This window comes from Lynx rufus, unplaced genomic scaffold (genome assembly GCF_022079265.1).
Source record: "Lynx rufus isolate CCGP_SWC_20201006 ecotype Redwood Valley unplaced genomic scaffold, mLynRuf1.p SCAF_19, whole genome shotgun sequence".
Lineage (NCBI taxonomy): Eukaryota > Metazoa > Chordata > Mammalia > Carnivora > Felidae > Lynx > Lynx rufus.
Genome location: NW_025814833.1, coordinates 15,041,619 through 15,056,245, shown reverse-complemented (window position 1 = coordinate 15,056,245; position 14,627 = coordinate 15,041,619). Strand labels below are relative to the sequence as shown.

General features: G+C 43.2%; 2 protein-coding genes across 3 annotated transcripts in view; one reads left to right on the top strand and one right to left on the bottom strand.

The window, feature by feature from the left end:
• Positions 1 to 3,128, top strand: part of TMEM255A (transmembrane protein 255A) — a 56,377-nt gene extending 53,249 nt beyond the window's left edge. For both annotated transcript variants that reach the window (XM_047082070.1, XM_047082072.1), the window contains one exon: positions 747 to 3,128. In XM_047082070.1, coding sequence (XP_046938026.1) covers positions 747 to 905 — 159 coding nt within the window. In that variant the 3' untranslated portion in view covers positions 906 to 3,128. The remainder of the gene's footprint in view (positions 1 to 746) is intronic.
• An 865-nt stretch (positions 3,129 to 3,993) lies between these two features.
• ZBTB33 (zinc finger and BTB domain containing 33) lies at positions 3,994 to 11,518 on the bottom strand. The gene is made up of 2 exons (XM_047081948.1): positions 11,437 to 11,518; positions 3,994 to 8,973 (listed from the first exon to the last, which is right to left on the bottom strand). Exon 2 carries the CDS (start codon positions 8,969 to 8,971, stop codon positions 6,953 to 6,955), a length of 2,019 nt encoding a protein of 672 aa, XP_046937904.1. The 5' UTR covers positions 8,972 to 8,973; positions 11,437 to 11,518; the 3' UTR covers positions 3,994 to 6,952.
• Positions 11,519 to 14,627: the final 3,109 nt, after the last annotated feature.

Sequence of the window (14,627 nt, the reverse complement as noted above, 5' to 3'; positions counted from 1 at the left end):
GACTTAAAAGAGCCCAGGTCCAAGACACCATTTAACCTCTCTGACCTTAGTTTCTGTTTTGGGTTTTGGTCTGCGAGATGGGCTCCGTGATATATTCTGGTAGCAAAGACTTTCCCAGGTGTTACTGGCTTAACCTCAGATGTTCTTTTAAGTTTTCTTTATTTTTAAGATTATCTCTGAGAGAGTGAGAGAGCGTGGGAGGGGCAGAGGGAGAGAGAGTGAATCCCAAGCAGGCTCTGCACTGTCATCGCGGAGCCCCATGCCGGGCTTGAACTGAGATCGTGACCTGAGCCGAAATCAAGAGTCGGACACTTAACCGGCTGAGCCACCCAGGCGTCCCACCTCAGATGTTCTTAAGGCCCGGAGCACCTTTGTTTCGGAGACTTAGCTGGGATGCTGTTGCCGTAGCTCGAGGGAGGGGTAGCGAAGGCTTGGGTTGTGAACGTGGAAAAGGGAGTGGCGGGTTGGAGGGACGACACAGAAGCAGGAGCGACAAGAATCGGGAACTGGATGCAGGGCTCAAGGGGCCGGGAAGGAGGATGCCGTGCTGTCTGTGCGGGAGCTTTGTAGCGTGACTGGGAGAGAGTGGGGACCAGCCCCCGCCCCTCGTGATCTTTGCGAGGTGTGGGAGCGCTCTGTGCTTCCAAACAGAAGCAAACGCGGTCCAAATGCGTTTTTAAATAACATGCACTTCGGAGGACTTGCCACCTGGCTGCCTAACCTGATGTTCTGTTTTTATCACACAGCATTCGGGTGTCTTTCCGTCCTCCCCTCCCTCCGGACTTTCTGATGAGCCCCAGTCCGCCTCGCCTTCGCCCAGCTACATGTGGTCCTCGAGCGCACCACCCCGCTACTCTCCACCCTATTACCCGCCTTTTGAAAAACCACCACCTTACAGCCCCTAAAGAGGAATGCCTGTTGGCTATCGAGATTATTGTGGCTTTTGTATTTCTGCTTTAGTGGAAGTGTGTAGGGTACAAAGTTTAAGGTGTGATTCTTACGCATACGGTTTTACGGAGGCTTGCCAAGCCAGGGAAAGATAGGGATGAAGCTTCTGCGTCATCAGTGCAGAGCAGGGGTGGCTAGGCTGAACCCAGTGCTTCCAAGAAGGGCAGCAACACACTCTTTAAGCAAGGCTGCGGAGCCGTCCCAGCAAGAGGCGTGTCCCGCGGGGACCTGCATTTCCCACAGGCTTGGCGTCTGCGCTCTGCAGAAGCGCGGTCACCGCCTGTTTCACTCTGTGTAAATGCAGCGGCCTCCTCGGACGCTTGTAGATTGCCACCCTAGCACCTTGGTTGAAGCACCTGGCTTACGGGCCCTATCTTTCCCTACCGCCAACGTCGGTCCCTAAGGAAAATTTCCCAGATCATGGAGCTACGCAGTGGTTCCAACACAGAGCGTTCCGGCTAAGATTTTGTTTGCTTTTGTCTGGATGTTGAAAAACGCTGCCCGTATCTTGTACTCCTTTTCTTCTCCGTGAGTATTGTAAAAATGGCTGTTGTGATCATTCAGCTCAAGCTTTTGTTATCAGTACCTCCCAAAGGGAAAAGTGCAATATTCCCTCGACTAGCGGGAACAGGGTTGATTGTTTAGGAAGCACTGAAATACAAAGAGCGACATGTGAAGTGCTGTGAGTAGATCTCAGTTCTACATCCGGTAACTTAGGAGACCGCGGTTCCACTGCAGGACGCGGTACTACAAAAGACATTTGCTACGGGAGATAGAAATCTGACGGTTAAAAATGCCAGATTAGGTTCTTGGGTGGTGATAGGAATTGTTACTAATCTTTGTGACTATTTAATCTCCAAATATTGTGCTTCGATCCCAGCAGACCGCACGTATCCTGCACCCCACCCCGAAAGAATCATCCTTTTTTGTGTGGAGACCAATCACGACAGTGTTCAAGATTATGAAAGTGTCACAATGCCGCTTTAAGTCTGCAAAACCTCAAAAGTCAAACCTGACAAATTCTTAAGTGTTACCGTAGATTTAAAAATCCATCTGGCACATTGTGGTAGGTGTTTGTACAGTTCTTTTAATTACACATAGCTTTAAACCATCAACCTGACGAATTTAACACTCTGGCCCCCATGCCTTCAACTTCAGAATGAACACTTTCACTGCGATCTTACGCTAACCTGAGGATTGACTGATTTAAAGGCAGGCTGCTAATCCTACACTTGTATAATGTAAAAATACAGGGGCTACAGGAGGGTACCTAATTAGACAGTTCTGCAAACACAGAACACATACTGGAAAATTTTCCAGCCAATTTCGCTACCTCCCGACTTGATGGATTCGAGGTAGCAGGCAAATGCTGGTGCTCCCATCTACCTTGTAGACACCCAGCCATCGAGAATTAGCAAGGCACGACAAGTGCACCCGTTGTTCGCAAATCAATGTTTGCAAAGCATTCGGTTTAACTTCCAGCACCATGAATGATGTCTCATCCAGAGTTCAAATCGGGAAAACGAAAATGATCCTTTTGTGTTACGTAGAATTACTATTATTTTCTACACTTCTGAGCATATTAAATTCTATTGGATTTCAAAAAGGGACTAGTAACCAATTGACTTACTATACAAATACCAACTTGTAATACTCAATGACATTTTTTGCCATTTACACTTTACCTTTTGCTTTAGTGAACGTGTATGAGTATTTGATTTTTTAAAAGGCACCAGTACACAGTATATCCTACATTTATCACATTTCTTAAAGTGTTAAGACTCTGACTCATTTCTATGTATTTTTCTTACTTTACAAAATAACTTGAAACAGAATAGATTTTGTAACACTTAATTTGAGCAGCTTCTTTTTTTATTACATTGAATTCTATACAGTGCATGTTACCTTAGAAAAATTAATATTTGCTGCTTTACTCTTTTGCAATACATTTGCTGTAATGAAGGAATTTCTATTTCCAATATGGACCTTGACTGCATTTTGTAATATTTACTGCTTTATTCCTAATTCCGCTTTAAAGTATTGAACTGGGCATGAAACATTAAAATATTAATCCAGAACCTGTATAAACTGGATGTTGCTTAAAATCTGTATCACTGCCATGTTGGGAACCCAGACTGCTTTTGTGATGTTTCAGATTAATAAAACCGTCCTCCTCCTTATTCACTTACGTGCGTCTTCATGGAACGTACAAAAGTATCACAGACACCCCAAAGCCAGTGACAGACAACAGCCTACTCACTTCGGACTAATGTGGCTCAAGATACCACAAGGATGCAATTAACCCACAAGCGAAACCTGTTAGAAGGTGGGGGGGGGGGGCGCGGGTGGCAGTAAAGTGTCATCCAGACTGAGAAGGCATCTTGAGACCAAACCAGGAAGCAGCAAGCCACTCCATTCTGTTTGGCTTCCAGAGTTTCCCTCCTGGGCAACTTACTGGCTGGGGCGGGGGTGGGGGTGGGGGATGGAGCGGAGGACAACCCAGGTGCTGCGAAGCTATTCTCCACAAAGTGCGGGTCTCAATCCACAGATTTTACAGAGCGTGGTGGTGAGGTCAAAGTGTAGTTTTATCTAAAGTGGTGCCATCTGTGTGCCAGAGGGGAGGGGAAGAAATGTTTAGCTCTGCTAGGTGTTTAAACAAGTTTAGGAAAGATCAAAACAAGCCTTCCTGCATTCTGGTCAGGACATACATTAACCTCCAAGGGGCCTGGCCCATGTAGCCCCAAGGGAGGTCATCGCACAGACATGACTAAGATGGAGAGCCAAAGATGGAGTCGGTATTGTCAGCACTCCTACAAACCTAGTAGTTTTGTTATGCTGCCGTCAGAAATACCCCCAGTCTCCTACTACAAAAACTGAAAAACAACAGAAGAGTAAAGTCTATACAATTTCCTTTTCTTAAGTAAGCTCTATGGCCAATGTGGGGCTTGAAGACCCCCGGCATGCTCTACCGACTGAAGCCAGCCAGGCGCCCCAAGTCTATGTAATTTCTGAAAGATAATCTCGTAAAAAATACGCTCAAAAAAATCAGAATTATAACATTTTATTTTTGCCATAAGAAGCTCTATGAACTAATACCAGGTAATGGTTAATGAAAAGAACTTAAAGTCATATGACAGGGAAGATTGTACACGTATGAACATTACAGTATTGGGTAGAGTCAGATGATGGACAGGTGAGGAAGCCAGTGCTGTTGAATTAACATTTAATCCTTTAGAATATGCATGCCTTGACAATACAAAATACCTTGACCATTTTTAACCATTTATCTTTTTGGTACAATGGAAAAAATACAACATCAATTCCTCGCAGTAGTTGTATGGGGGGATCATTACCACCGAAACGATAATGATCGTTTCGAATACATTTTAAAGTAAATCTTGCAAGATTCTTATGGCATTTTAAAATCTTTGCTTACTTTGAGCATTTCATTTTCTATCATCTCTTTTAACAAAATGCTATTTCAAACAGTTTCTATCCAGAACATTTACAGGTAATTTAGCACAGGAGCAAACTTGAAGCCAACTTAAAAGAAAAAAAGAAGGGATCTAATAGCCAGAAAACTAAATATTAAATAGGAAAACACCATGTTAAGTTTTAAACAGAATCTTGCTACAGATTTCCAACCCAATGAATCCTGGGGGTGAATGGTTTCAGCCCCAAACGAGTATGCCACACGAATTCTGAACTTTGGATATAGAAACTTCTTGAAGACCCTGGCATACATCGCAGGGAAGAGTCTTCTGGCAAAAATACAAGTTAATTTTCCAGTTTTCCTTCTCCCAAGAAACTCTAGAAGATACCTTCATTAGGCACAGAGTTTAAGTTTTATATTCAGAATTTACATAGAGCACAGCAGCAGCAAATAGTTAGATCCGTATTACTCAAAATGGAGAGTTTTCCATTACAGAACTGGTTTGTCATAATAGCCTTGTAGAAACTCTCAAGTTTTGTTACGATCAACTCGTTTTCTTAGCAGTTGAGTTTGAAAGTTCTGGAAGTTCTGCTGGCATCGGTATCATTCACACTTGCTGAAGTAATTATGTCTAACTGGTAAAACAACATTAATGAAACTCAAACAAATTTCCACTGAAAATATTTCCGAGTGCACCGTATAGTCAAAGAGTAATGTTGTCAATATCCACACAGAAATTAAACAGATATTGTGATTCCGGAGATCACAGTCTTAAATTGTAAGGTAACTTAAAAATCTTCCAAGGATTAGCTTACAAAATGGTTTGAAGGTCTAGACTCACAGAACAGGAAACAGTCAGATGCACATCACTCTAGCCCTCTGTAAGCAAACCATTATAATATTTTTCTTTCTTCTTGTATTATTGCAAATACGGAGGCCTGAGACCCTCCACTGCCAACTGAAACACTGAAACCATTATCTTCAAATCTAGCTCACCATCAGAAGAATGATGCATACATGAGAAATTATGATTAAAGCTTTAAGTTCCGAGTCAAGAAATAGACTATTTTTAAAAATACGTGGTTAAAGAGAAGAAAATATCTATGTTGAATTAAGAAATATTTAAGCAAGGTTACAAATGACTAACAACTATGCACAACAATCTTTTTTAGTATCTATTAACTTTTTCCTTTGCAAAAAGTAATTTACAGAAGTTCAACAAGTTAATCCTGTTACAAAGGCTAGGCTATACATTTGTTCCAACCTGCTTCCTTTTAGTACTAGCACTTCAGTGAGTTTTGACTTTATTTTCTAAGTGTTTAAATAGGTGTCATTTTAAAAGGAAGAAAGGTATACTTATTGTTCTCAAGAGAAATGGGAATCAACAAGCCTCTAGAACATTCCATATACAGTTTCTGATTGCTATAATATTGCAGCACTTCGCAGATGGAATGGAACTTAACTTCAGAAGGGGTAACAACCTAAAAGGTCTTGCCGAAAGGAAAATACTAGATCACGGATTCAACTATTTCAAACAAAAACTTCCTATTAGAAATTCTAAGTAATATGAACATTTAAAAATATATACCAGTAGCCTCCCGCCTAAAATATGTAGGAGTCTCATTTATGGAATCTATCATTTATAAAGATTTATACATAATGAAAGATTTATTTGGTGGCTTTCAAATTCAAACTTTGAAATTTCCCAAGGGAATATTTTTAACCATAGGAACAAAAAGGAAATCACCATTCACCTCCGCTCTCTATCACGTAAGAACACAGAATTCAAAACAAACCAACAGAACTCTTCCTCTCCTCCAGTCTGCAATACAGAGATTTGTTTTCCGTGAACACTTTCGCCCACGGAGACCACACTGCAAAGGTATATATATACAGTAGTCCAGCCACCAAAGTCCTTTCCAGACAATGGCAAGAAAAGTGAAACTTACAACTTAACTCTAATGAACTAAAAACTCTTTCTTCAGATGAGACACTTGTCTGCATGGCCATCTTCATGGCGGGAGGGAGGCAGGAGGTTGCTATCCATTTGGACTAGCAGAATACACAACCAAGCAGAGACTTATTCTGAAATTTTCCAGAACAACTTTAGAAGTTCTTGTTTACTTTTTATGCCATATCCAAAACACAACACACATTTATAGTCTCAATATTAACAAAATTGAGAATTCAGCAGTAAAGTGCTAACATGGAAGGGGAAAGTTGGAAGATATACTAGGGTAAGCTAATAACTCCAGTTATTTTTAAAGAACATTCAGACTGCTTCAAAATTCTATTCAGGAAACTATCTCTCCAAGCTTTTGTTGTTTGCCTCTTAAAAATGAGCTGAAAGAGAACTATATAAACAGATACTTGGGAGGGGGGGAAACTTCTCAATCTCTACTCAAACTTTCGGAACGATTTGCTTCTAAAAATTATCAACAAATAATCCAAGTAGACTGCCTTCAGATGGCGTGGCAGATCAAATTAACTCGTTTTCACCTTAATTTGTGTTACAGGTTTTCTGAAACCCTTGCCCCTTAATGCAAACCAGAGTTTCTGATACTTCCAAATTCAGTAAGATTCAGGTATTATAAATTCAAACTCAGTACTGCCATCTGTTACATTCTGTTTAAAAATGGAATCATTTTCCTGCTGAATAAAAATATCTTCCCAGGTCATTGGCTTGTTCTGAGGAGTAGATGCGGCCCCTACGGCAGGTTCTTTCCCATCATCAACCTTATACCCAATACCATCATCCTTCATTACAGGCATAGAGCCTGACCTATCAGAAAGATACGCATATTGTCTGATCTGTAAGGACCTGCACGGATGTAAACGATAAAGCTTTGCGTCCCCGGAAGGGTCCTGACTATGAACTGACTTTATGTGTGAAGACATAAACTGATAGTTGATGAAAGATTTGCCACAGGCCAAACACTGATACCTTCGCTCCCCCGTGTGATGGATTTCATGTTTTGTGCGATATTCTGCCAGAGGAAATACCTTCTCACAGTAACGGCAAGGATACTTCTTCTCCCAAGAATGAATGTTAAAATGTCTCCGCAAGCTTGTCAGACAGACATAGGACCTCTTGCACACAATACAGATATAATAGACCCTCCCATCTACTATTAACTCATAGTGATCATCGTGTTTTACTTTCATACGCTTGTTTGCCGTCTCACCGCTAGATGTTTTTGGTATCTCATTCTCAAGTCTGGCCTCCCCTTCATCAGGGTCATCTTTGACTGGGATCACTATGTCATAAGTATCTTCACCGATATTTGCATAAACCTTGCAACCCGTTGACAAGCCTTCAATCTCAGTGGCTGTATCTAAAGTAATGATCTTCTGACCCTCCATTAGATGCTTTGATCCTAAACCTGCATCGTTAGTGTTTCTGGTAATTATATCTGAAATCTTTAAAGAATTAGAAAGTGGCTCTTGCAGAAGTGTAGGAACCTGCATCTTCTGTATCAATGGTCCATCAAAAGTGGCATTCGGGGGGATTTCAGCCTGTGGGACCAAAGATGTGTTACTGACGGCCGAATCTGGACTGGAGCTAATAGTGTCATCATCATCATCTATAATTTCCTCCTCCTCCTCTTCATTGGCCTTGCTTCCTGTTAAAATAGCACTGTTTGGTGTCTGCGGATTCTGCACAAGTAAATTGATCGAAGGAGACATATGATTTGGAAGTGAAGAACTGACATTTGGTGGTGTAGTAAGTGGTGTCTGATTTAACAGAATAATGTTGGGAGTCAGATGTGTCGGGGCTGAAGACACCAGCAATTTTTCACTTCCTTGTGTCTGGCTCAGAGTTGCCTGATTCACAGCAGTAGGAAGTTTCTGAGTAGGTGTGACATTTGGTAAAGGGGGAGAGTTATTACTAGCACCGGGAGCAACATCTGAAATAGCAACGGAACCTGGGTTAGGCTGGACCTGTGTCACTGCATTGGTACTCGGCAAAGTCTCCTTTGCGGGCAGAATCTCAGAGCAGAAAATGACATCATCGTCATCATCGTCTGAATCGGTAACAATAATTTTTTTTGTCTCATAATCTTCAGCAGATAAGGAAAAAGACTCTGTTATAATAGGCATTATAGTGGCCCCGTTATCTTGGGCTTCATCTTTTGATTTTGGCATTTCAAGGTTCTTGTCACCAGAACCAGGTGGTAAGGTCTCTGCATTACCATCCTGAGCTGTACCTGAGATGCTTTTAACCTGTGACAATGGGACACCAAGCTCTGCTATAAATTTAACCCCTAACAACTGTCCTGATTTAATCAGCTCATCAAGTAAATCTGATCTAACACGAACGATTTTAGAACTATAGATATAATTGAGAATTTCTGCAAAGATCTCTGCTCTTATAAAGCTCAGTTCAACAACTTGCCCAGCAACCGAGAAGAGCTGATGGAAGTAAGTACTAGAAGCTGAGAGAATATTCCTGTGGGCCCGGAATTTTCGGTCTTCCACGATGACGGTAACATCACAGAAGAGTCCACGGCCACGCTGCTCATTCAAGGAGTTCAGCAGACTGCCAGAGTATTGAATGTCTGTAGCCGAAATCAGTTTTCTACTCTCCATGCCTATAAGAGAAAGGGAGGAGGAGGGGGTGGGAGAAGATTAGAAAAGAAAAACAAAAGTACTTTATCATTCCGAATGTAAGCTACAGCACGGCGTCGCCGGGCATCAGGTTTTAACTGAAGGTTGGCCTAACTTTTTGGCTTGTATATAAATTGTTCACGCAGGCTGGTTTCTGGACCACGCAACAAATCTCATGACTTCCCCCCGAGAAGAGACAAGCAAGTTTTTAACTGATCTACAGATTTGAATAGTAATATCTCTTCCTCTGAATCTCAGATACATGCATCACCACTGAGAATTTCTTAAGATTAGAATGAATTTTCTTGGTTCCAGTTTTTGGGTTTTGTCCTCAAGAAGAGTTAAGAGTTCATTTTTAACGGTCTTAAAACTTTATGAAGTCTTCGTCGTGAACACACAGAAGTTATTTCACCTGTAAATGAATGACTTCAGTGTCAGAGGAGCTTGGTGTGTGCAATATCCATTCTATACTTTCTAAATTTTAACTCATCTTTAAGAACATATTCAAAAGCTACTCCCTGCAGCCAGAAACTGAATTAGTGTTTATCAACCCTGACAATCATTACCTCTAGACTGCCCATTTTTCTGTTCTTATTTAAATTGGAGTGCCACATCTAGATAAACTATGAAACACTATTTTTTTTTTACCTTCTCCCCTCTCCTCATCCTCCTTGCCCCTTCCCCTCACCTCTCTACTCTTAAAATCTCCAGAGGTGACTTGTAAAGAGTTTCAAGTGAAGTCAACAGATGCCTCTGTGAAAAAATAAGACTAAGGACAAGTCACCATTTCTTAATGCTTATTTGCATGAAAACACAAAACATTTCAATTTGTTGGTAAAGAATTATGGGCAGCGGTAGGAGAACTTTTTTATACCTGATGTGTTAGTGACAATGAAAACATAAACTTACTGGAACAGAGCGGACAGTTACTCTAGAAAAAGGGAGCAGGATGTCAGTAAAGAGCAATGCTGTGTACCACCCCCCAAGCATTCTTTTTTTGCATGTTCCAGAACATACTCCTGGTAATAAGGATGCGGAGTTGTTTAAAATGCATACATGTATTAAATATATTATGTAGCTTTTATGTATTTATCTTTCATATATTTTATGTATGTACAATTAGCTGATAAGTACTTTAGGTAAACACACACACACACACACACACACACACACACACTTTTATTGCTAATATTCTTTCCCTTTAAAGTTACCAAAACACTACCACTGTCATCACAGTGCTTAAGTTATATACACGTGGAGGGCAGGGCATCTCGAGCCTCTTCGAAATTTTCAAAATTACAGCTTAAAAACAAAAAGTAGGCAAAAAGCCTAGAAATGAGGATTTCAAACACCATCCGTTATAAGGCGTTGCTCGTTTAACAGTACCAAGGATTTCCAGGTGACCATAAAGGCATTCATCAGAGAGGGTGACCTTTGGACAGCGAGCCAGCAACCAGGGCTTCCGAAATATGGGGATTTCGACAGAAGTCGCTGCTAAGTGGGTAGACAGGTTTTTCGGAATCCGATTTTTGTCGTTTGCAAACGGGTTCCTGGAACGGGGTAATGCATCGAACGTACGTGTCCAGGTGACACTGGGGACTGGTTTCATTTTGTGTGGCTTTCCTCCCGCTTCTCCCCGTCAGGGTGGGCCCAGGAACCGCACAAATCGCTCTGAACCCTCCCCACGAGCTGCGAGCTGCCCAAGGAAAAGCCATTCCGCGTCACTGTGAGGCAAACCCCGGACCGAGGGCAGGTGAAGGTGGAAAAGCGAGAAACGCCATCCGCGAGGGAGTCAAGCCGACACGCGGCTCCCTGCGGCAGCTGCACCCCATCTTCCTTACTCCACCCCCTCTTCCCCATTTGCGCCCGGCCGGCTGCAACCGACGTTTTTCACCCCCAATTCACGCGAAAAGGCAGCGTCCCGGAAATCCAGGAGGAGCTACGACCGGCACGGCGAGGGCAGGGGTCCTCCGGCGAGCCGGGGAAAGTGGAAGGTGGCGAACGCGAGGGTGGGGTGTTGGGAGGGGATGAGGCCAAGCGGGCGGCATTGTTATGCCCCGGGAAGGGGACGGAAGGGGAGGATGGGCCGGGCAGAAAAGCTCTAAATCAAAGTAGGGGCTAGGAGGAGAAAAAGCAGGCACAAAAAGCCAGGCGGAGGGCGAGGGAAAAGCCAAGTGGGTCCCCGCGGCGGGCTCCCCACGCGCCGGGCCTACCCGGGGAACCGGCAGCCCCCCGGCCCCTGACGGCGGAGGGGACCGCGCCGCGGCCCTCCGGGCTCGTCCCCTCCTTCACTCCCGGGCCCACACAAAGAAAGGGCCGGAGGAGCGGAGCCTCCGACTCCGCCGCTTCCTGGTTCAAGTGAGGAGAATGCAAACGCAGGCGCGGCCCGGCGACGGAGGCAGCGGGCGCGCTCCCTCGCCTCTCCCGGCGCCCGGCCGGGTCCTCACCTGCTTCCCGGCGCCGCCGCTTCTCCTCGTCGGGCCGCGCGGACGGGTGGGAACCCTCCAACAACCAGAAGCCGGACTCCGTGGCGATTCGGCTGCTTCTTCAAACGTCGCTCCAGTCTTGGTCGACGTCGACGCGGCTGCCGCCACCGCTGCTACAGCTGCCCCACGCCGCCGACAGAGGGCACAGCGCGGGGGCGCCTTCCACTTCGGCGCCCTCCTCCTCCGAACGCGGTTCGGGCCTTTCCGGAAGGGCCCGAGCTCCCGGCGGCCGCGCTTCGGCGGCCGCGCGTCGGCGTCCCGCTCTGCCTTCGGCTCCTTCCGCAGGGGGCGGAGTGAGACTGGGAAGCTCTGGGAGCGTTCGGCCCTTTCCGGAGGGCGAAAGGGTGGGAAAAAAGGAAGGGAAAGATGGGGTCATGCCGGCACCCGCGTGGGATGGGAGGGAAGCGAGTCGCTTTCACCTAAATTCGGCGCCAGCCTTTTAAAAGTAAAAACTTTTAGAGACTGTACGAGTTTGCGAGTTGGAAGCTGCTCGATCAGCCCGTTTCTTGGATGCTAAGCCACCTTGAAATACAATCTGAATAAATATGATAAAATCAAATGGATCGACTCAGGATGATTCAGGTTTCTAGGATAACAAGTTGATAACGACATCACAGTACTATTTTTAAGAAATAAATCTAGTGTTTGGACCCCAGGCTGTCTTCGTAATTTAATACTAAATGAAGCAGTACTATCTTAAATTCCTTCGTTTCAGCTATCGTTTACTGACCACCTGTCTGAGCTATACCAAACCTCAGGTTGCGTGGAATACAAAAATGAGTAGGCCAAGGTCTCCCTTTCCAAAGAGCTCAGTAGATGGGTACACAAACATCGACAGAAGTATTTGTGCAACGTACAGAACACAGAGAAGGAAACAGCAACTAAATATTCCTGTTTGAGCTGTATATCTTGAAAGACGAATAAATTAATACTTGCATTGTTAATTTATTATTTTTATTTACATAGCTTTTCCTCCTCAGAGGGTTTTAGTGTCTGACACATAGTCGGGTGTTCAATAATTGTTTAATGAATAAATGCATGAATGAGTTGTAATTTTTTAAAACTCTCCGGTAATACATTTCTGAGTACCATGATGAATGAAGAAACAGAATGGGTGTTTGTAGAGCAAAATATTTCCCTTTAAGCTGATTATTGATCGTATCCAACTAAGGAGCCAAAATAGTGGCTTTTTTCTTCAACAATTAAGGCCATTCACTACCTTCATTTTCTTTTTTTAAAAATATGTATAGGAGGGGGCCTGGGTGGCTCAGTCGGTTAGTCCAACTTCGACTCAGGTCGTGATCTCACTGTTGGTGATCTCTCTGATGGTGCGGAGCCATATATGTTTATTTTTGAGGGATATATATATGTATATGGTAATATTGTAACCATTCCTCAAAACTTGAATTTGCACCTATTTACCTTTCAGTCAGAATCCCTGTGCTTCCTTGCTACAAATTGTCTTGCTGAAAATGTCAAGCATATTCCAGGATGAAAACAAATCTAACTGTATCTAATTTTCTTTAACATGAAATTGGACAAGAATGTCACCATCGATCCATCCCTAATCTATTCTACATTCTCCTCAATAAAGTAAAGCCACATAATAAAATATAAAAGTGGTGTATCAAAAAAAAACCCTAAGGGGCGCCTGGGTGGCTCAGTCGGTTAAGCATCCGACTTCAGCCCGGGTCACGATCTTGCGGTCCGTGAGTTCGAGCCCCGCGTCGGGCTCTGGGCTGATGGCTCAGAGCCTGGAGCCTGCTTCTGATTCTGTGTCTCCCTCTCTCTCTGCCCCTCCCCTGTTCATGCTCTGTCTCTCTCTGTCTCAAAAATAAATAAACGTTAAAAATAAAAATAAAAAAAAACCCTAAGTGGCGTATTAGAGTTGTATTTTCGCATGGAAACAAGAAATTCACATGAAATTCCTTAGGCTCTTCCAGATTTTGAAATGTGAGAAACTAATGTGAGAATTACTGCATTATTGGTTTTTTATTTTAATTAGGACTTAAAATTATGAGTTCCATTGTTTAATATAAAGACATTTCACAGGAAATAGGAGTCCACTGTTATAAAGGAAACTAAAGCAGAAGGTAGTATTTTCCTGGAATTGAGTACTTAACAAAATGAGTTAGCAGATTTAACAAACTAGTTAGCAGATTAATGACCATTTTCCTGAGTCATCCTCTCCCAAAATTCAGTAGCAAAAAAAAAAAAAATGTTTTTAGGAACTAGGACAAAGTACTTCTTGAAAATTTAGGACTTATTTACCTTTCAGTAGCTTAGTTGACAAAAAACTAAAATGAGACATATATTTGAAATACGGATCACAGTGGCAGTAGCTGCGGTCTTCATACCAAGTGTCGGTTGGTTACCTCTCAGTAAACTGGAAGATGCAACATAGTTTCTTTTGCAACAGCATTAATAGCACCAAGGCCACCAGAAGAACTGCCTTGCCTTTCCCCCTTTCCTGAAAGGGCTTTAAAAATGTGGAGCCCACATAGGAAACCTCTTCTCTTCTGGCCGTGTCCCTCACCACACACCCCTCACCAGCCCAGAAAAAAAAGCTAAACTAAAATTTAAAAGCTACTGGGGTGACTTGGTGGCTACCTCGGCTAGGTGTCCGATGTTAGCTCAGGTCATGATCTCATGGTTTGTGAGCCCAAGCCCCTTATTGGGCTCTATGCTGACAGTGCAGAGCCTGCTTGGGATTCTGTCTCTCTCCTTCTCTCTCTGCCCCTCCTGCACTCTCTCTTAAAATAAAATAAAATAAAATAAAATAAAATAAAATAAAATAAAATAAAATAAAATAAAGCAAAACAAAATCTACCTATAACTAAAGGGGTTTCAATGAACAGGAAAGGAAGTTCCTTGTAGGAAAGCAGAGCAGACCAAGAAATTTGAGTGCCCTTAATAATTGCGTTTCAGACAAGGTAATTGGAAAGTTTAGTTAATTTTCTGTTTCTTGACAAGTTATTTCACCTTTCACTTCCTTTATATCTGCAGGCTTAATCCTGCTTGAGATGACCCAGGAGATTTTAAAGAACAGATTTGGAGGTTATCAACTGCTTCACATTCCAGAAAGGTTTTTGATTGGCTGATTATGGACTCAGTTAGGGTGTATACCCACATTGTCAGTGTTTGCCTTGTTT